The 20,632-nt window shown below is 43.2% G+C and overlaps 1 protein-coding gene across 1 annotated transcript in view; it reads right to left on the minus strand.

The window, feature by feature from the left end:
- inppl1a (inositol polyphosphate phosphatase-like 1a) overlaps positions 1-20,632 on the minus strand; it is a 31,231-nt gene that overhangs the window by 9,249 nt on the left and 1,350 nt on the right. The window contains exons 2-14 of the mRNA XM_080007443.1: positions 11,763-11,826; positions 9,972-10,119; positions 9,328-9,409; positions 7,693-7,839; positions 7,285-7,375; positions 6,323-6,412; positions 5,209-5,307; positions 3,234-3,384; positions 2,551-2,657; positions 2,251-2,353; positions 1,563-1,759; positions 740-857; positions 104-200 (exon numbers count right to left, since the gene is read on the minus strand). Of these exons, the coding sequence (XP_079863569.1) occupies positions 104-200; positions 740-857; positions 1,563-1,759; positions 2,251-2,353; positions 2,551-2,657; positions 3,234-3,384; positions 5,209-5,307; positions 6,323-6,412; positions 7,285-7,375; positions 7,693-7,839; positions 9,328-9,409; positions 9,972-10,119; positions 11,763-11,826 (1,494 nt within the window). The remainder of the gene's footprint in view (positions 1-103; positions 201-739; positions 858-1,562; positions 1,760-2,250; positions 2,354-2,550; positions 2,658-3,233; positions 3,385-5,208; positions 5,308-6,322; positions 6,413-7,284; positions 7,376-7,692; positions 7,840-9,327; positions 9,410-9,971; positions 10,120-11,762; positions 11,827-20,632) is intronic.

The following is a 20,632-nucleotide window of genomic DNA, read 5'->3' on the forward strand; positions in this document are numbered from 1 at the left end:
GGGGGGGGGGGTCAGAGGTCAAAAAAGGCCAAGCGTCGTGCAATCAAAGTTTAGTCACAATTGATTTCATAGTGTTGTGTTTCATAGTGTTGTTCTTCCGTACCTGGCTATCTTTTCATTCCCTGAGGTCAGGTGACAGTTGACGAACCCGAAAGACGTTCCGTTGAACATGAAGGACACACCCACCGCGCCTTTGTTGCCTAGGAAACCACCAATAGAAAACGTTAGATAGACGGACAGAAACTTCATTCATCCCCGAAGGGAAATTCCCATGGAAATTCAATGTCGAAAGGGAAATTACATCTCCCAGCCGCTCATATCAATACAACAGAGAAAATGATGAAAAAAATAAAATGGCAATTTATGGAAAATATACGCTAAACTAACAGTTAACTGTACACAATAAAAAAATAATCTAACAATATCTAACAATATATATATGTACTAAACCTAATGATAAACAAAAAACATAACCAAAAAATAACAGAAAAAATATAAATAAAAAAATGTAAAAAGACAAAAAATTAAAGGTCATGTAATTAAATTGACAGTTTTATACAATAATTTTATGAAATAAAGTGAATGTGTTGGTGTGTGTGTTACCCAGTCTGTTGAATGTGTGGGTACGTGTGTGTTACCCAGTGTGTTGAATGTGTGGGTATATGTGTTACCCAGTGTGTTGAATGTGTGGGTATATGTGTTACCCAGTGTGTTGAATGTGTGGGTATATGTGTGTTACCCAGTGTGTTGGCGATGCCAGTCTTGACACTAGAAACCCCCACGTGGCTGATGCGGTTTTCATGCTCTGGCTTCACCAGCACGGCGATCTTGATGTTCCACAGCGTTTGCACCGCAATCTGAAACCACAAACAATGAGTGCTGTGTCAGGGACGTCCGTCAGATGCTGAAGAAGGAATCCAGAAGAGATACAAAAAAATGTAATAAAATAAAAACTGATTTCAAAAATATTCAAAAATGGTCAGTCTATCAGATGAAAATATCAACTAATGCTTTTATTAATGTTAAAACAGAGCTGAATGTTTGCTTTGTACTGTTCATTTTTGGTTTTCAGGGTTTATTATGAGTATTCTCTTTTACTACTTAAATTCCTCTGGTTTATACTGCTTAGAACTTTCAGATTTATTTCCACTAACCTGACATATTTTTATTTTATGCGTAACCGGTAATTTATCAGGTTTATACTGCCTTAATTATTTTATTATCCTGTTATATTCTATTGTGAACAGGTGACTGTGAGGCTTATTGTATATTTCACTTATTCCCCAGGTTTTCATATAATTTTTTATATTTTTATATATTATTATATATATTAATTTTGCTATTGTTTGTAAGTATTAGTGCTAATTGTTTTTTGATGTAAGTTGGAACACTGCAATTATCCTTCGGGGATCTATCCACCTTTCTATCCATCTACCTATCTATCCATCCATTCATCCATCCATCCATCCATCCATCCACATATCCATCTACCTATCTATCCTCCACAAAGCATTATACACCATTCAACCCAGTAAACCCATCAGGTCTGTCCCTCCACTCACCGGTTTGTAGTCCAGCTCCGTCTGCTCCTTCAGGGCGGCACGTAGCGACTCCACCCACTCACGGTCACACACAGAGTTCTCCTGCGTGCCCAACACATACAGGTCGTGTGGGATGGTGACCGTCATCTCGTCCAGGGTCTTCCCCAGCCCGCGGCATAAAACCCACGAGCCCACCGACTTGGGTGCCGGTACGGAGCCTGTGGAAAAATACGGCAGAGGAGATTTAACGACGTTCAAAAGAGTTACTTTTAATAACTTATCTACAATCACGCTTTCGTCTAACACACATTTGTGTTCATTTAGGGTGGTAACGTTGATCAATATCGTCAATAACGTGAAGTCTTGGCATGCAAATTGAAGGCATAGGTCTGAATCGTTGATGGTTTTTCTTATTTTCTACTTCCCCTCGATACGGGGATTTGCAAAATTAAATTTTTACTTTGATAATCACCGGGTATGAGAGAGATTCAGAAGGATTTCTCTCATAACTTTTGATGATTTGATTTACTTGAGAATATAAAATAACATCCAAACCATCATTGTAGCAGCATAAACTGCTAAATGAAATGAAATGTAATGTAATGTAATAAACACTGTAAGGACAATGGACGTATTATTACTGTGAAAAGTGTGTGTGTGTGTGTATGTGTGTGTATGTGTGTGTGTGTGTGTGTGTGTGGCATCGTACCCATGTTCCATGTGCCGATGAAGATTGAAATCATGTCTGGCTCATCTTGGTTGGAATGTTTATTCTTCATCAGCTGCAGCAGCTGGCAAAAGGCCTCTCGCTTCTGAAACACACACACCCACACAACAGACAGACACACACTTTATTGACTATCAGTAAAAAACGCTCACTAATCTATACAAATTGTCAAATTTATGTCCATGTAAATGTCAATGCCGGTGCGTGTCCGTCTGGGTGGTAGTGTGTGTGTGTGTGTGTGTGTGTGTGTGTGTGTGTGTGTGTGTGTGTGTGTGCACAGACCTTGGCACTAGCGAAGATGAAGTCTTTCCTCTGGCTCTTCTCCTTCTCCTTCTCGAACACAATGCCCAGTTTATTCTGCACCCGCTGGGACTTGATCAGCTGACGGACTGAAAGGCAGGGAGAGCGAGCGAGACAGCGTGAGAGAGAGGGTGGCAGATACAGAGAGAGAGAGAGAGAGAGAGAGAGAGAGAGAGAGAGAGAGAGAGAGAAAAAGAGAGATAGAGAGACAGATATAGATGAACACAAAATCAGATAGGGAGAGCGAGAAATAAATAAAGTAAGGGAAAACGGAGAGAGACCAGAGAGTGATAGAAGAAGAAAGAGAGGGGGCAGAAACAAGATGGAGGACGTTAAATTGAGCGACGGACAGAAGTTCAGGGGTTGAAAAGACGCCAAACAGCGTATCGCTCCAAAATGATTCCCTTTCTACCCATTAACTAACATTTATTTCCATATGGATGTTCCTTAAATTCCGATAATGTTGAATTTTCGGAATCCTAGGTCCAAAGTTATGCAACTCAAGTGTTTTCTGAGGGAGAAACGCAATAAATCACGGCAGACTAGAAAGCAGAAGTACATGAAAGCTGTATGTGTGTGTGTGTGTGTGTGTGTGTGTGTGTGTGTGTGTGTGTGTGTGTGTGTGTGTGAGCGCGTGCGTGCGTGCATGCGTCTAGGTTTCTCACTCTTGTCGTGCGTGAAGGTGGTCCAGTCCTCCTGGCTGTCCTTCATCTTCTTCATCACCACCAGCCTTCCACCCTCCACGTCCACGGACAGAGTGTGCTTCTGGCTCTTTCCGATCTTCGTCAGCTCCGCCAGGTAGACATCGAGCTTCACCTGCGACCGGAGCATTGGACAGAAGGAGTCAACTCACACACGGCAAACAAACGAGACGACCGCCTGTCTGCTGCACATTTGCGATAAAAGGAAGGAGAAGAGGGGAGAGAGAGAGGGAGAGAGAGGGAGAGAGAGGGAGCCTCGCGAGTGGGTAAAAGAGAACTTGGATTGGGTGTAGGTCAATACCGGATTCGATCACCAGAGGGCGCTTCACAGCAAGCCTTGCCAAAACACTCACTGCCTTGTTCTGCTTTACCACACAACCGGACTATTAACTGTTCAATGTTAAATTGGTAACCTCCCCAAATCAATTTCTTTTAGACGTTTGACAGAAAAGGCCTCTTGGTGATCGCATGGCTTGATTGCGAATAACGCATGTCACAGAGGAGGGAAATATATTATTTGTAATATTCTTTCTCGTGTGGTAATACACAGTATACGTTCTGTTTTAAAACAGAGATGCAGACGCTCATTAGAAAGTCTGAAATCTTGTCCCTCATCTGCGTCAACACTTCTCTTCCTGTGCAAACAAGAAGGAGCTCGAAGGAAGTCACAGCGCAACAACGGACGCCGGTGTCTCCTTCTCCTTTTGACTCCGACTCAGCATCCTCTTCCTCTCTGCTCATCTCAATCTTTTCGCCCCCGCCCCGATTGTCGTCCCTCCATATTTGACCCGTCTACATTCTTCGACGCGTTTTTATTTCTCGGATCTTTCCGTTGGCAACCGGTCGACACACCGAGACACACGGGAACGCGCTCTGTTGAAAATAAGCGTCTCCTTTGTGGCAAAAAGGCTTCCTGGACCTTAGCTCTTCTCACATGACTCAGCAAAATCTGCGGCGCGTCCCGGGAAGGCCGAAGGAGAGGGAATCAGAATCCATTGGCCTCTCATCCAGTGACCTTTTGCACTGCATTCAATTTGCTGAACTCCTCTTCAAAAGGGTTCATTTAAAAGGAAATACACGTCACCAGAGAGCAGGCCAGGGTCAGAAAGAAACCTCTGTTAAAAGGTTTTTTGTTTGTTTTTTTTTCCCTACAAATTGCTGGTGAGGTCACTGACGGGAGAACTTTATTGTTGTTTGTTTTGCGTATCATGAGGGTGTTCTGGGAGTTGTTCCTGGCCCGGATGAGGGTTCAGACTCTGGGATACCCTTGATTTCTCTGTGAAATGTGGGCCCTTTGAGACTGTATTGTGATTAACGGCTACATAAATAAACTTGACTTCACATAACATTGGTTCACATAAACATATCATTTTGGCATATTCAAGGAGTTTTAAGTACTCTTTAAAGCATTTTGAAGGACTTTCCACAAACCAAACATAGCCAATATAATCAACATATATATAATATTGCATTGTCATCTACTATTAAAAGTGTCTATTTCCAACCATGCTAGATTAAATTTACATTTCCCCGGCATAAGCTATGTCTTAAAAGTAATTCTGGATTTTTTTTTTTTTACGTTGCGATTTGTAAAACAAAACCTGGGGTAATATCACCGGTTTTCAATGACCGTGTTTTTTTCAAGGACTTCAAATATCTCAAGGACCTGGTAGGAATCCCGATGAGATCACACTTATTCAAAGCAGCAGAAAGGGACAGAATGGAAATCATGCTGCTAGAGAGCGTTGGTAGTGTGTGTGTGTGTTTGCAGCACAAAAGAAAAAGATAAGCCACCATCACTCCGTAACAGACCCTGTGTGTGTGTGTGTGTGTGTGTGTGTGTATGTGTATGTGTATGTGTATGTGTATGTGTGTGTGTGTGTGTGTGTGTGTGTGTGTGTGTGTGTGTGTGTGTGTGTGTGTGTGTGTGCGCGCGCACCTCAAATGCCTGCACGGGGATGGCTTTGCTGTGACGCGTTGAGAGAGGAGGTGGAGAGCAAGGGGAGGACAAACTCATATCCTGGAGAGCTTTCAGAGCCTGATGAGGAAATAAGAAAACAAAACAAACAAATAAACGAATAAAAACAGAAAGGTCGACACAGAGACCACAAAGAAATAAAGGATAGAGTTAGAGAGCAGCAGAGATTGGCAATAGGGAAAGAAGAAAAATAAAGATATAGGTGAGTGGAGGGAGAGAGAGTTTTTTTAAACACCTTTATTTAACACACTGGGCTGGACGACAATTCAATGAACAAAGCAATTCATTAATAAACACGTATTCATCATAATAATAATATACTAACCATAATAATATCAAAAATTAAAAATGAAAGTTAAAAAAACATTGTGAACCACATAGGAGAAAAGGCAGAGGGAGAGAGGGAGAGAGAGAGAGGCAACATACAGAAGATCCACACTTTGTTTGAGTTCCAGTTCCTTGGTCTACACAGGGAAACAATATCCCACTTCCTGTATGTGAGATACTGTGAGCATAGCCAAGGAGGAGTGTGTGTGTGTGTGTGTGTGTGTGTGTGTGTGTGTGTGTGTGTGTGTGTGTGTGTGTGTGTGTGTGTGTGTGTGTGTGTGTGTGTGTGTGTGTGTGTGTGTGCGCGCGCGCACATGCGCACCATTTCCTTCCCAACAGGCTAAACACCCCACACCAGGACTTATCTATTTTTATACCAGACATCTTTTTTTCCTTTTTGCCAAATGGCCCTCAAGCAGTTGTTTGATAAAGCAGATGATAAGGGTTTACTGCATTGGTAAAGCTGATGACATATCAGGTACTGTACGATAAAGAGATACAGAGACGCTTTATTGATCCCCAGGAGGGAAGTTCAGGATCAATACATGAAGAGAAAGTCCATACTTGGTATTCTATGACATTACCATTGAACCACTGAAATTCATTTGCATACTGGGCTGGTGACTCATTTGAATTTAAACAGTGTCAGTGTTTTTTAACAAGGAAGAAGTGGCTAGAAAAGCGACAGAGAGAGATAGAGAAGACATTTCCACGTGTGACTGGAAAGAGCGAGGGAGCGGGGGTTCACCTTCTTCTCTATGGAGGAGAGCAGGTCTTTGAGAATGGCCAGTTTGGTCACGAGGTTCTCCAGTTCCTGATCCCCGCCCAGATTCACAGACTGTTGCACACCCAGAGGTAAAACAAAAACGAGAAGAAGGATTCAACAAAAAGAAAAGAAGGAAAGAAAACTATTCCAGAAGGGACAGCCTGTGACAAACAAGGACGTGATTAAAACACAAATAACAATGCAGCGTACACACGCACCGATGCAAAATGTACGTAAGTACAGTAGAACACACGTGAATATGACTGTGTGGCTCAGCTGTCTGCTGGAGACAAAAGAGCCATTTCCTTTGGGCCCCGCGGCCCTCAGAGGCACCATGACTGTGTGTGTGCACGTACGGACGAGTGTGATCTAATACGTGTGACTGTGTGCGCATGGATGTATACGTGTGTGTGTGTGTGTGTGTGTGTGTGTGTGTGTGTGTGTGTGTGTGTGTGTGGGTGTGTGCGCTTCAAGTGTACTGTACGTTTGAAAGTATCAATTTTACATGTTTATATCATCTGTCTGCTTGGGACGGTATGTATGTGCGCGCGTGTGTGTGTGCGTGCGCGTGTGTGTGTGTGTGTGTGTGTGTGTTGGACACAGCTGTTGGGCTTAGCTGTGTGCCTATGGAACGACAGGAAGCTCAAGAATGCCTCACCTTGCCCTTCGCTCCAGCAGGGACAAGCAAACAAACACACACATATTCCTGTACTGGTATCAAAAGTGTGGACCCAGGTTCAATTCGGAGTCTGGTCCTCACAAGTATAGTAAAACAAAGACACACACACACACACACACACACACACACACACACACACACACACACACACACACACACACACACACACACACACACACACACACACACACACACACACACACACACACACACAGACAGACAGACAGACAGACAGACAGACAGACAGACAGACACAGACACACACCTGTTGGATCATCTTGGAGACCATGAAGGCACTCTGCTGGTCAAAAACTTTAGAGAGGATCTCCAGGCCGGACAGGACCTTATCCACCTCCCTGTGGGAGGGAGAAATGTTATTGTCATCATTATTACTATATAAAAATAATAACGACAGTATTATTATTTATAATAATAATACATTTCTTCCTTTATTTCCTTGTAGTTTACATTATACATTCCAATAAAGACAATCTTAATGGGAAAATTTGAGGAACAGAGCCAAACAGATGGGTGAAAAAAGAGCTCACATTCACACACACTTGTGTACTAATGTTCAACCACACATGTGTAGTTGGTAGTAACTAAATGTTTGCGACAGTGGCAACAGGATATTCTCTCTCTCTCTCTCGCTCTCTCTCTCTCTCTCTCTCACCCATTGAGGCGTTTGCAGGAAGACACCAGCGTCTTGTTGAGGTGTGGCAGGGCGCACGCCCCCTGTTTCACCGCCTCCAGGTCCAGAGCGTAGCTGCCCTTCAGGTACTCGTGGGAGATTGTGCTGAGTCCGTTAGCCGCAGGAGTGCTAAAATTATATTTAACAAAACATATTTAACTGTTTCCATCTTTTTTAAATTTTTTCTTTTTTATAGGGGTCAACCTTATGGTCACGCATGCCACAATAAAAACACCAAAAATTCAAAATGGAATCACACTTTGTCTCTACAAAAAAAAAAAAAAAAAAAAAAAAAAAAAAAAAGTTGATATTTCGTGGTAAATACAAGAAGGCAGTTGTTCTGAGCAGAAAGTGAGGTAGGGTAGATGGGTAGATCTAAGGTGCAATCTTGACAGGAAAAGGAAGTGGAACAGGAAGTGGGCACCATCATCCATTTTGCTGAAATGACTAAAAATGTCGCTCACATTAAACTGAAATCTAACTATACACTGTTGGCTAAACCAATCAGTGCATGGTTCAATGCACAGACACATGACATAAAACACACAGACACACCCCGCCTCCCCAGAAGCCCTCTGTGAACAATGTGGTTTTCAACAGGATGTGGTTTTCCTTTCTACAGAGAGGGAGGTCTCCATGGCAGAACTCAGGATATGCATCAGTGTGTGTATGTGTTTGTTTTACTAAACTTGTGAGGATCGGTGTCCGGATTGTCAATTTTTTTTGGTTTAGGTCACTTACCAGGCGTGTGTGTATGTGTGCGTGTGTGTGTGTGTGTGTGTGTGTGTGTGTGTGTGTGTGTGTGTGTGTGTGTGTGTGTGTGTGTGTGTGTGTGTGTGTGTGTGTGTGTGTGAGTTATGTGGGTGAACGACAGCCAGTCAGTGTGACTGACGACATGTGACGGTGTTTCTGAAATGTGACAGTGTTTGGCATGACGTGCGCATGTGTGTCCACTCGAGCAAAAGATCAATTCAAGCTTTGAGTGTATGTTCTCTGTGTAGATGTGTGTGTCCCGTGAGCTTCAGCGGCCTTTTCCAAATTGCGAAAAATAACATAAATCCTTTGGAAATCAATCCTCAATTGTGCTTGCTTTTTCTGCTTGAGTTGAGGCGATTAACTCCTAAATATATCCATCCACAGAGTTTTCATAATAGAGACCTCTCGACCGCTCAGGTACTCCGGGACCGGTCAGTCCACAGGGACCAAACTAAATTGGGCAAATCTGCTTTTAGTCACTGAACTCCACACTGCTGGAATAAACTTCCTGTGGCCCAACGGTCACCTCTTCTGAAAGTAAACTCAAAAACCTCCCCCTTCTCTCCGGTCTGTAAACGGCACCATCTGTGTACCGTTTATATCATGTCCTTTTGATAGGTCATGCCTTGGTCAGGTTGGTTTCTCAGGTTTTCATGTTTTTCATTTGTCTTTAAATATTGTGTAAAGCACATTCCCTTTGAAATACAGTAGTTTTTATAAATAAAGTTTGCATCATTGGTTGCTATCCTCTTCTGGACAACAATGTCTCAATGGCTTGCTCAAAGAAGCGACGTTAAATCGTGCCACGAGCCGCCTTAAAGTGCGGCTGCCCTATTCGAAAATCAAAAGCCGCCCCGCTACCTGTCGGTGGGCGTTTCTTGTCCTGGCGGAGTGGAAGTGGAGGCCGAGCGAGGGGGGAGGGGCGGCTTCTCATCTTCCCCATCTGCAGATCACAGAGCAAAACAAAACGTGAATATCTGGGGATCAATTCCAGGACGGAACGTTGATCATTGATCGGGATTGGGAGCCAATTGGTTAATTCCAAGGAGAACTAGTTATTTTAACGTTTCGGGTCAACGCATTCCTCCCCCAACAAAATGTTCCCGAACCGGTGAAGACGAAACACAAAAATGTAAAACATTTTTAGAATCTTACGATATGTTTAAAACAGATTATTATTTCTGTAAGAAGCTGTTAATAGGAGAAATATTGTCTTTATATCGGCTGAGGGGAAAAACAAAACAATAACCATATGAAAATATTGTATGGGTCTTAAAATAAAAGTTAGTATTCGTCATTTAATACATCTTTATATTTATTCAAATTTTTATTAAAGGAAAGAGTAACATTATTAACTGGCAGTATAAATTTTAAAGTGATAGTTTTGTCCTGGAACAATGAACTATGAGGGCATTAAAAAAAAAAAACTCTTCCTAAAATAGTAAAATAGTTTCTGTTCCTGGAACCAGTCTGGGAAGCATGGTGTGTCACGCAGGGTGTTCCACCTGAATAGTCGCGGTCGTCGCTGATGACGCTCTCCTCTCTCTCCACGGGGAACAGCAGCGTGGTGACCAGGCCCTGGCTGGGCTGCAGGTACAGCAGCACCAACTCTGGAAGCGTCTTGAAGCGCTTGGGTTGGACGCCCTGAGAGGTCTGGGTGGGGGAGAGAGAGAGAGAGAGAGGGGTGGGGGTGGAGAAGAGAGTTTGTTTTTCTACGCCTTTAATATATACACTATTTACACGTCGCTGTTATTGACCAGAGCCCTACCGATGCCAGATTTTTGAGTTGCCAATTCCGATTTTGGAGAGTCCTAGCCCAGCGATTACCGATGTATTTACTGATATTTTGTCAAAAAGTGCAAAACTTTCAAATCAATTTAAAAAACTTGTATTTTATTAAGTTTATATATTTGAGAACGTTTAACTTATAAGCAAACAAATAAAAAGATAAACACACAAACTATTTGATATATAAAAAAAAATGTAAAAGATGATATTAAATTAAATTAGTATTTTTTCAGAGTTCCAGTGAACGTATCATCACGTCCGAATCAAATTTGTTTTCTGAGTTTCCCATGAACGCAGCATCGCTTCCTGCTTGGAGGGCTGTGTGCATGTCTAAACGTGATTGTAAACAAACATGGATGGATTTATAATGCCCAGTCGGCTTCCGCACTTATTTTGGTGAGTAACCTAAAAAATAGTGTAAAACAGATGAGTACAAGATTAATACCCAATGTTTTTTTGTTTATTATAATTATTTAAAAATCTAGACACATCGGCTGCATAATTGCCGATCCCGGTGGGGTCAAAAAAGTAAAATAATAGCCAATATATAGATGCTCAATTATTGACATGTATAGAGCTGTATATCTTAAATCTGAATATTCCGCCAGGTACATTTACATATACTAGGCATTTGTTCTGGTGAGGTTGGGTGCGTTTGACTAATAAGCATAAAAAAAAAGCTTAACAGTCTTAGCTTAACAGTTGAATAAAATAATAATAAAATAAATTACAATAAAAAGTTAAAATGAAAGTAAAAATGTAATTTAAAATAATTAAAAAATGGTCAAATATATATTGTACAAGTATCCAAAAAAAACATACAAAAATGTGTATAAATGTATATATTTATTGCATATAATATATGTAATTAATATGTCACATGATCCTCAGAAGCCATTTCAAGGAGAACTTTGTATTGCCAATACTCTATGAGCAGAGTTTTTGAATATATAATGGACACAGTTGTGAGAAACCAAACAGCAGCGGTGGGACCCGAACCCGGAGCCAGGGCTCCTTCAGAAGGCAAAAGCCCCACAGACGCCTGGATGTGGCAACAGGACAGGGTTTATAGAGGGGGCGTGGCCTACAGCTCTATTGCAGAGTTAGAAAGAGAGAAAGAGAGAGAGTATGTGTGTGTGTGTGTGTGTGTGTGTGTGTGTGTGTGTGTGTGTGTGCGTAGCAAGATGTGGGGGGAACGTCACAGCTGTTGGGCACAAAGCACAATGAGGCAGCTGTGTGTGTGTGTGTGTGTGTGTGTATGTGTAAGAGAGGGAGAGAGAGAGAGCTCCAGCAGGAGCATGCCAGCTGCTGCTAAAGCGATGGCGTTTTCACACAGACACACTCCCTAACCCACAGACACACACGTGCACTGCAGAGATATTGAGACACACACCTCTAGGTGACCCCAAAGTGTAGACACGCACACACATTATTTCCTTCATGTGTTTGTATTTAGTTTTATGCGTGTGTGTGTGTGTGTGTGTGTGTGTGTGTGTGTGTGTGTGTACCTGGACGGCCAGAAATCCCTCATCATCGGGAAGAATTCTGTATGTGTGGACATGCTTCTGAAACCTAGAGAGAGAGGGATAGAGAGAGGGATAGAGGGATAGAGAGAGAGCAAGACGGACCGAGGGCCAGGAAGGAGGGATGAAAAGGAAAAGGTTGGGAGGGGAAAAAAAAGACCATTAAACTATCAATTCCTTCATGGTTAATATTTCTTGCAACCAGACGACTTAGGCTTTATAATCCGACTGTCTGTGAGCGTGTGTGTGTGTGAGTGTGTGTGTGTGTGTGTGTGTGTGTGTGTGTGTGTGTGTGTGTGTGTGTGTGTGTGTGTCCAGACAGCGTGGGGCGATTCAACCTGTTACTGTCTGTCATCACGGTAAGCACATTTTTTGCCTGGTATTGATACAGTAATGAAATAGAGCATAAGAATGGAGCATTTTTTTGTAATTTTTTTTTATTTTTTGAATGGAGCCATGTTTTTATTGGTTTTGTCACTTGGCGCAGCCTACAGTCAACCTCCCACATCCTCCCCCCCCCCAAGAAACACACAGCAGCACAATTATTTTTTTAATATGCACAAACAACCTCGTCTGCAGTTTTCGATGTTTCAATTCTGTGAAAATATTGCATATGGCGGCAAATATTGCGATATTTGATATAATCGAATATCGGCCCAAGCCTGCATGGAAGTTCCCATGCTTAGGGGGTCCGGCCGCACGCAACGGTAGTTCTCAAGCTGTGGGTGGAGTTACTCAGATGCGGGGCGTTATTATAATGAGTCTCTTATAACCCTTTCCCTCTGCACAAAAAAACCCGGTAACACCTGCTAACATGCGGCATTTGTCATCAGTGGGAAAGGTAAAACAGTCAAATGACCCTCCAAATGCTCACAGGTTCTAATCGGCTAAACCTCAGCACATCTCTTCCTCACATCTCTGCTCCCAGCCGCCGAAGGACCGGTTTGCACGTTCCCACCGGCAGCATACTGATACTCCAGCATCCATGCTGGAGTATCCGTGCTGCCGGTGCTCCATGCTGCTTCAACTGTCGTGTTGGGTCCTTCATGAACGATCCGATTACAGTTATTATTTACAGTTTCATGTCGTTGTTCGTTTAACTTGCCGTCTCCTCTACTGTTTTGTTCCCAATCACACTGGAACCACGACACGACCCTTCTCCGACATGTTTGTGATGTAGAACGTGATGCAACAGAAAAAAAAACTGCATTTCTCCTGACAATGGGAAAGGTGCCAATCGCCTATTTTTTGTGAATTTCACCGTTTCGCACATTTTCTGAAATAGGGCCCGCCCAAACAACTGACTGGGTAGCTTTACTTCACAGTTTGTGTGTTACTAGGCCCATCAGAGACCCAAACGTATGTGCACAAGCACTGAAAAAGTGAGTTGTGCATAACAGATCCCCTTCAAGTGGCAGAGGCAGCCCGCTAAACTTGATATTCTCTTATACCAATTTTACACCAAAATAAGCGGGTATATCCAGGTTTCTTAAACGTGGGTAAACCCGCTAAAAATAGGCGATTGACGCCTTTCCCATTGCCGGGAGAGGATTATGCCTTTCATTTTTTTTCCTGGCGTGTAACATTCAATGTCACAAACACATGTCATGGTTCCAGTGTGATTGGGAACAAAACAGTAGAAGCAGCATAGAGTATCCATGCCCGCATCGTGCCAGGTCCTTCGGCGGTGCCGAGACGCTCCTCCAGTTCGGAGGCCGGCCTGGGGCGGTGCTGGAGTAGCTCAGAGCCTGGCAGGACGTGTGGGGGTTCTCCGCTGTGGTACCCACGCTCAAAACACTTCATGGTGCCGCATGCGGGGAAAAAAAGTCATTACCTTCCGATTTAGATTTTGGAATCGAAATAATTTTGACGTCAGCAAAGTCCGGAATTTCAACGGGTGTCGCGTCGTGCCGGTAAGGGGGCGAGAACTAGCAGGTCGACCCGGGTGTCCTGTTTCCATCAGATCATTTGTCCTGGGACTGAAACCCTGGTATAACCTTCCTCACTAATGACAAATACCAGATGTTACCGGGTGTTACGGGGTTTTTGGCCCAGTGGGAAAGGGGTATTATAGTATCATTTGTCAAATGCTCCACAGTCCAGTTCGGCGCTTTAAGCAATTAAATAATACAACAAACATAAAAATGTAATAATAATATATGGACGCTAAAAGAAAATGTACAGGATATTCACAAAAAAGGAAGCATATTAAATCATTTTAAAAAGACAATTTAACAGAAAGGTGTATCTCCAGGTGTCCATGTGTGTTCTTTTTGTCCATTGAGTGGAACGAATGCAGAAGGTACAATTTGCCAGGCAAACCTTGGGGTTTGTGATGGTTTTCCTTCCTGTACATACGCATTGGTTATGCCTGCATTGGTGGGAGGGTGAAACACTGCCAATGCAAAACTCTGGCATGCTCCTAATTTGCATTACACACTCGTGCAAACATATCTCAGTGTGTGTGTGTGTGTGTGTGTGTGTGTGTGTGTGTGTGTGTGTGTGTGTGTGTGTGTGTGTGTGTGTGTGTGTGTGTGTGTGTGTGTGTGTGTGTGTGTGTGTGTGTCTTTGTCTAAGGTTCACAGTGTATATGTTGAGGCAAAGACATCCAGACCAGGAATGAATTCTGTCCGGAAAAATCCTTTCCTGCCTGTTTTCATGTCAGATTTCCGACTGGCCAAAAAATAATTTGTAATTAATTTGGTGTTAGTGTGAGGCAGCCTTGAAAAAAGAAAAGAGCAGCGTTCATATTGCGGTGCGGCCTTAAAGCAGAAATTTGCTCAGATGTGGTTACTGTCACATGACACGAGGGGAGAAGCTGCGGTGGTGAAGTCAGTATCTGAATGTTAGCATGTGCAACTCGTGTGAGAGATGAGGAACACGGCCAAGATTATTCAAATCTTAAAAGGAGCGTTAGAGACGAGGCGGATTGGAATAAAGACTCACAACCAGGTTAGGCGGCCGCGCTGCAGTCCTATGCACCACCAAACAATCCTGCACGTGACTCCTACATCTCTCTGACTAAATATAATTTTCAGATAAACATTTACTATACAACTCCCAACATTACATGCACAACACGGGTCGGGCCGCTGTTTGCGTCATTTATTGGTAACCGTGTGGACTTTGGAACCATCTCCCCGATTATTCCTGTCATTGAATTCACAAAAATCTGTATTTAATCAAGTATGCAACTAAACTATACCAGACTGGCCAGAAGTCAGAGATTATCAGACTGTGCAGTGTGTGTGTGTGTGTGTGTGTGTGTGTGTGTGTGTGTGTGTGTGTGTGTGTGCGCGCGCGTGTGTACGCGTGTGTGCGCGTGTGTGTCTGTGGATTTCCTGTTTGGAGGTGGTCGGCAACCCTACTTCTATTTCCCCCGCTCTTTAGAGTAAATTGTATTGTTTAAGAAGCTTCAAATAGTGCCAGAAATAGAGATAGAGACAGAGTGACTGTGGCACAGGCCCAACACACACTGTGTGCTGTAAACAGCTTTGTGTGTTGGAGCTACAGACCGCGTCGCTGCCTTCCTGCATCCTCCTTCAGGTGAACCTTGTCTCATAGTCGATAAACAGGGAATGTTTAATGCAAATATAATACGGACTACGCTTCACTGTACTTTTATGTAGACTATTGATAGTACTATTGATTTCTGCTGACACAACAATAAAATTCATCCAAATAATTACAATTTAACATTTGAATTGCAATTTATGCCACTCAAATAGCGCGATAATTCACATCCACCTTGGGGAAATAAACATCTTGGTAGCCACAACCCAGGGAGGAAAACGTTCTATTTATCACGACATTTCTAACATCGGCTCCAAATTCTTCGGAACTTTGGATGGAAACATAGGAGGGGAGAATCTAACGATTTTACTAAATAATTGCTATCAGGCGGGCCGTATAATAATTGCGCAAGCTCTAGTATTTTCGTTTGACTTTGAGTGACACATGTTGCTTATGAGGTCCGCTCCCAGGCCAGCGGCGGCAGAAAAAGCATCCCCTGAGCTTCGAGTCTCCCACAGCCAATCAAGCAGCACCCACGGCTTTCATAACAGAACATGTTTTGACACAAGACACGATTCGAATTCGGTCTGATCATCGTGGCCTTGAGCCACTCGCGCCGTGTGTGTACATAACAGAGCTACAGCGAGCACCCACAGTAGAAACAGCAGACACTCGCATGCTGCCGCCATCGCGAGTATAATTGACAATACAGCATGAGCAGTTTTCCAGGGTCCACGGCACCGTTAATGAAATGCAAACCAAACAAGCTGCTTTTGTACCAGTGGCTTTCAGACTTTGTGAGTTAATCTAAGATGTAAGGATATTCATTATTTTATCATTTACTTCAGGGAAGGAATTTACTCAACCCACACGCACACACACACACACACACCTGGACAGTTACATGTTTAGACGCGCTGCATTGACACAGCGGTAAATATTTCTACAAGGTGAACACTGAAACAATCAGATCTCTCTAAACGTTCCTGTTTTTAGAGTGAGTGACACACACACACACACACACACACACACACACACACACACACACACACACACACACACACACACACACACACACACACACACACACACACACACACACACACACACACACACACACACACACGTTTTCATAGTAAAAGAGTAAAGCACGAGTCAAATTTTAAATATAAGTAGTTTGAGTGTTTAAAATAAAAACATACTTATGTTTGCAGAAAATAGATATACATGAGTGTTAATATGTCCATATGTAAGTGTAAACTTTAAATATGAACAAATCTGTGGAGCCACTACTACTGAAGGTAACTTTTACACACACGCACACGCACACACACGCACACACACACACACACACACACACACACACACACACACACACACACACACACAATGTATTGCACAGGGTGTTGATTTGGGAGGGGCGGCAGCCGTGACATCCCTCGTGTCGGCCTGCTGCATGCATGATCACTCATAACTTTTTCCATGGTTGATGTACAGTATACAAACACTGTAACACGCTTTATGTATAGGACGGATACGGAAAGCTGCCTCAGCAACATTTTACAACAGCACACAGCAAGCTGAACACTAAATACTGCATTCCATTAAACTTGAAACGCCCGCGGACACGCACGCACCACTAGAGGTCCATAAAAGTGAAACGCAGGAGGAGGAGCGGCACCGAGCGTCTCCCTGGGAGTCACACTTCAGTCCCCGCCGGTGGACGGCAACACCGTTCTCTAACACCTCCTACAAGGCACCGGTATACTGAGTGCAATAATGATAATGATATGTAGTGCATGGTGTTTTATTCCATTATAAGGTGTGCTGCAAAATTCCCCGAAACCTAAAAGGGTAGTAAACCTATCTAATGAGCAGGGCCGCAACGATGCACCTCTCACACGCAGGGAAACAGAATGATCCAATCAGACGGCGGCGTTTGAACATGTGACGTTCACTAAATAGAAGGATCAGATAATAAAACAGCGCAGGATAAATAAAGCAATGAAACCGACCACACCAGCGGATTGGATAAAGATTTAAGTAGTTGATACCGAAAAAAAGGGAAGTACATTAATAGTGTGGGGATATTTTGGAAGTCAAAAATATCACATCACTCAAACGTAGGAAAGGGGGTTGAGCGTGAGCGGCGGTGGACCCCTGACGAGGGGAAACATTTATGTTATAAATTGGACTTTCGCCTCAGATTCAACCACACATTTACGTGAAGAATCTTGAGTTTTATTGAGGCCGGGATCAGCGGAGCGACCACCCCTCGAACCCCATCACCAACGGTTCAACAGACATTGCTCGGGTTTAGGGTGAACTCAACCCGAAGGCTGCCATTTACAAGAAACATGAGAAAACGTCTGCGGGATCAGAAGTGACACGAGTGGGTTATTATGAGGATCTTTGGTCGAGGACAACAGAACCCCACATCAGCCTCAGTGTTGACTTTATTGACGACGTCAAAAGGAAAGGTAATGTTTACAGACGACCTGCTTTCCCAATAGACAGTGTGGGAATGTCGCTGCGGGATTTGCCAAACGCAAATTTGTGTGACGCGCATTCTGTATTACCACACATCACCGTGAAGAAGAGAAAACTCACTAAACGGTCGGTGTCGCCCCATATCGTTTTCATTTACTACCATTTTAGTTTTTATAGGTCTTTTGCAACACAGCGTGTAACAACATATATTCCATACACTCGACATATCATTGGATACTGTATTCAAAACTGGTAATGCATGCATGTCATGTTGCGATCACAATACGCAACATGTTTTTTTTTTCACAAATCAATGGTTTACTATTGTGCAGCCCGAAAAAGTCGGTTCTTCCTAACCCGCCATTGAGTGCAGTGGCCAGTCACCAGCCCAGAGCTGTTGATCAGAAATGTAGGCCATCTGTAATCACTGATTTCTCATGGTAATGTTGTCGTCAATAAAGCGAGGCAGGCGTTGGGCTCCGTTGTCCTGCTACTACATCAGAGCTCTGCCGTGCATACAAAGCATTACGGTTTTGCTTCGGTTCTGTTTCCGCAGACGTTCCCGTATATTTCTCATATACTCCGAGGACGGCCGCGTTTGTAAAAGTGTGACCGAGGGAGATTTTTTTTGCAGAATATTGTGACATCACGTTCCTGATTCCTTTAGCTTGCATGGATGACATATCTTCATATGGCTTGCAGCACTCTGTGCAACGTCAATCTAGGTTTTGGCAATATTCGGAGGGTTAGGGGTGTTCAGGGGTCATGCTATCCACTGCGGGCTTCTTCCACAGACATTCATCATGTTGAGTGGAGTAGTATTCAGTCATGTTGGGCACCAAGGTTTCCTCAAGTCAAAAAAAGCTCTGAATTTTCCCCCGTAGGTATTGTTACGTTACTGGTTGTTCAATCATTTCCAACCCTTGGGTGAGCATGAAACTATCACGGTATTCCATCACACAAATTGTTATCTCTGAACAATATAACTCAAATACAGAATATATACAGTGTATTACAGGTCTGGCAACTTGAAAATTGCACTGCTTCAAATCACGAGCGCAATTGATTTCACCGAAGCTCTGTGATGTGACCCATAGACAACTGGCTCTCCGTGTGTGTCACCGATTGAAGATGTTTAGCTCCGGGACTGACAAAGGCCCCCTTGGTATGATAGCACAATAGGAAAACCCTCCGCACTGTGAGAGTGGGATGTCATGACAAGTCACATGGACAATCTATGAAATGGGAGTTTTTCTTGGATTAAACAATAAAAGTATACCACGGTTAGATACCAACGAAAAAAGAGAGGGAGAGGGTGTATACAGTCCCTTCCGAAAGATGATCCCGCAGCCTCGACCCAAACCAGAGCAGCTGCTGAATAAAGATTTGTTTGGAAACGTTTCAAAACTGCTGGTAAACGTGGAAGTGTGTTATTTGCCTGAAATGATTACCTAAACCACGATCAACTTGTGTTAAGAAATAGTTTGCCATTTTAAAAAACAGCTTCTTTTAAGACAGTGATTTCGAATACTGCCGCTCACCAAGGTGGTGTTTTGTGGCTACCGTCACACGTTTCTATCCAAAACTATGTCAAAAAAGAGAACATTTGAGAACATGCGATAAATGTGTCTGTTGATGCAATACCAGCACAACAGTGTAAAATATTTCTTCTAGGGACAAACTTTTAACCGTGGCCATTAGAAGATTTGAATATCATATAAAATGTTGTATTATTCTGTTGTATACATTCCCTGAATTTCCTTTCGGTCAAATATAAACGACTCTGATTCTGATAAAGAAACCCATTCCAATTCTGATGATATATGTAGAGTAAACCATTTGAGTGGTAATGCAACTCCTTTCCCCAAACACCCTCCGTTAGTGTTTCTGAATATGAAGGAGCGTGCAGCGGTTGTTGTTTTTTTTTCTTTTACCAAACCCATACCGTAAAAGAGTGAAAGGAAGGGAGAAAAGGTGAAAGGACAGAGGAAGGAGAGGGTGGAGGTGTGGATGACGCAGGAAACAGCTGATGCACGGATGGGGGGGGGGTGTGGAACCGTCAAACCGCCGTTCAGCACGGTTTGCCTTAATGACAGAAGACACAGCGTTCAGGATTCATCTGCTTCAATAGAGTTCACTCTTTGATAGGTGCTTTCCTTTTCCACGGGCCAGGAGACAAAATGGGCCAGACGCCTTTCTGCGGTGTCAACGTGTTATAAAACCACTATTAAATAGACATCTTGTGGTCGCTCGCAAAAAAGAGACTATTGTCTCAGTGTTCCCTGAATCCTTTTGTATTATGGAAGAACCTGTATTACGACAAATAATGTACGATCACATTCAGCTGAGCAAAGAGACCATGAAAACATTCAAAGTGATGTTTACAGATGGTTAGATAATGTGTTGCATGTGCACGCACACGCACATGCACACACACACACACACACACACACACACACACACACACACACACACACACACACACACACGCACACGCACGCAGACAAACACGCCTAACGAAAATTATCTCCAACATCCGAGTTCCAAACAAAGAAAACAGCCTTTCAATCTTAAGATGAGACGAGATGTTTGTTATGCGCAGGAACACCGACTGGTGTGGCTCTCACAAGTGAATGAACGCAAACACACACTGCTATCAATGGTGGAGGGTGAATTATAGGCCATGTCATGTAGGTAAATTCAATGTCATCAGAGCCGCGTGCGTCATGAAATATCTTTCCCGTTGCTTTAAATGATGTATCATTCCCTCAATCATCTATGCGGGGGACGCCAAAATAATGACGGTTTTGATCAGTTACACTATCATCTCCCTCGCAATGGTACGGACAGGC

Source organism: Zeus faber (assembly GCF_960531495.2).
Source record: "Zeus faber genome assembly, chromosome: 9".
Taxonomy (NCBI): Eukaryota; Metazoa; Chordata; class Actinopteri; order Zeiformes; family Zeidae; genus Zeus; species Zeus faber.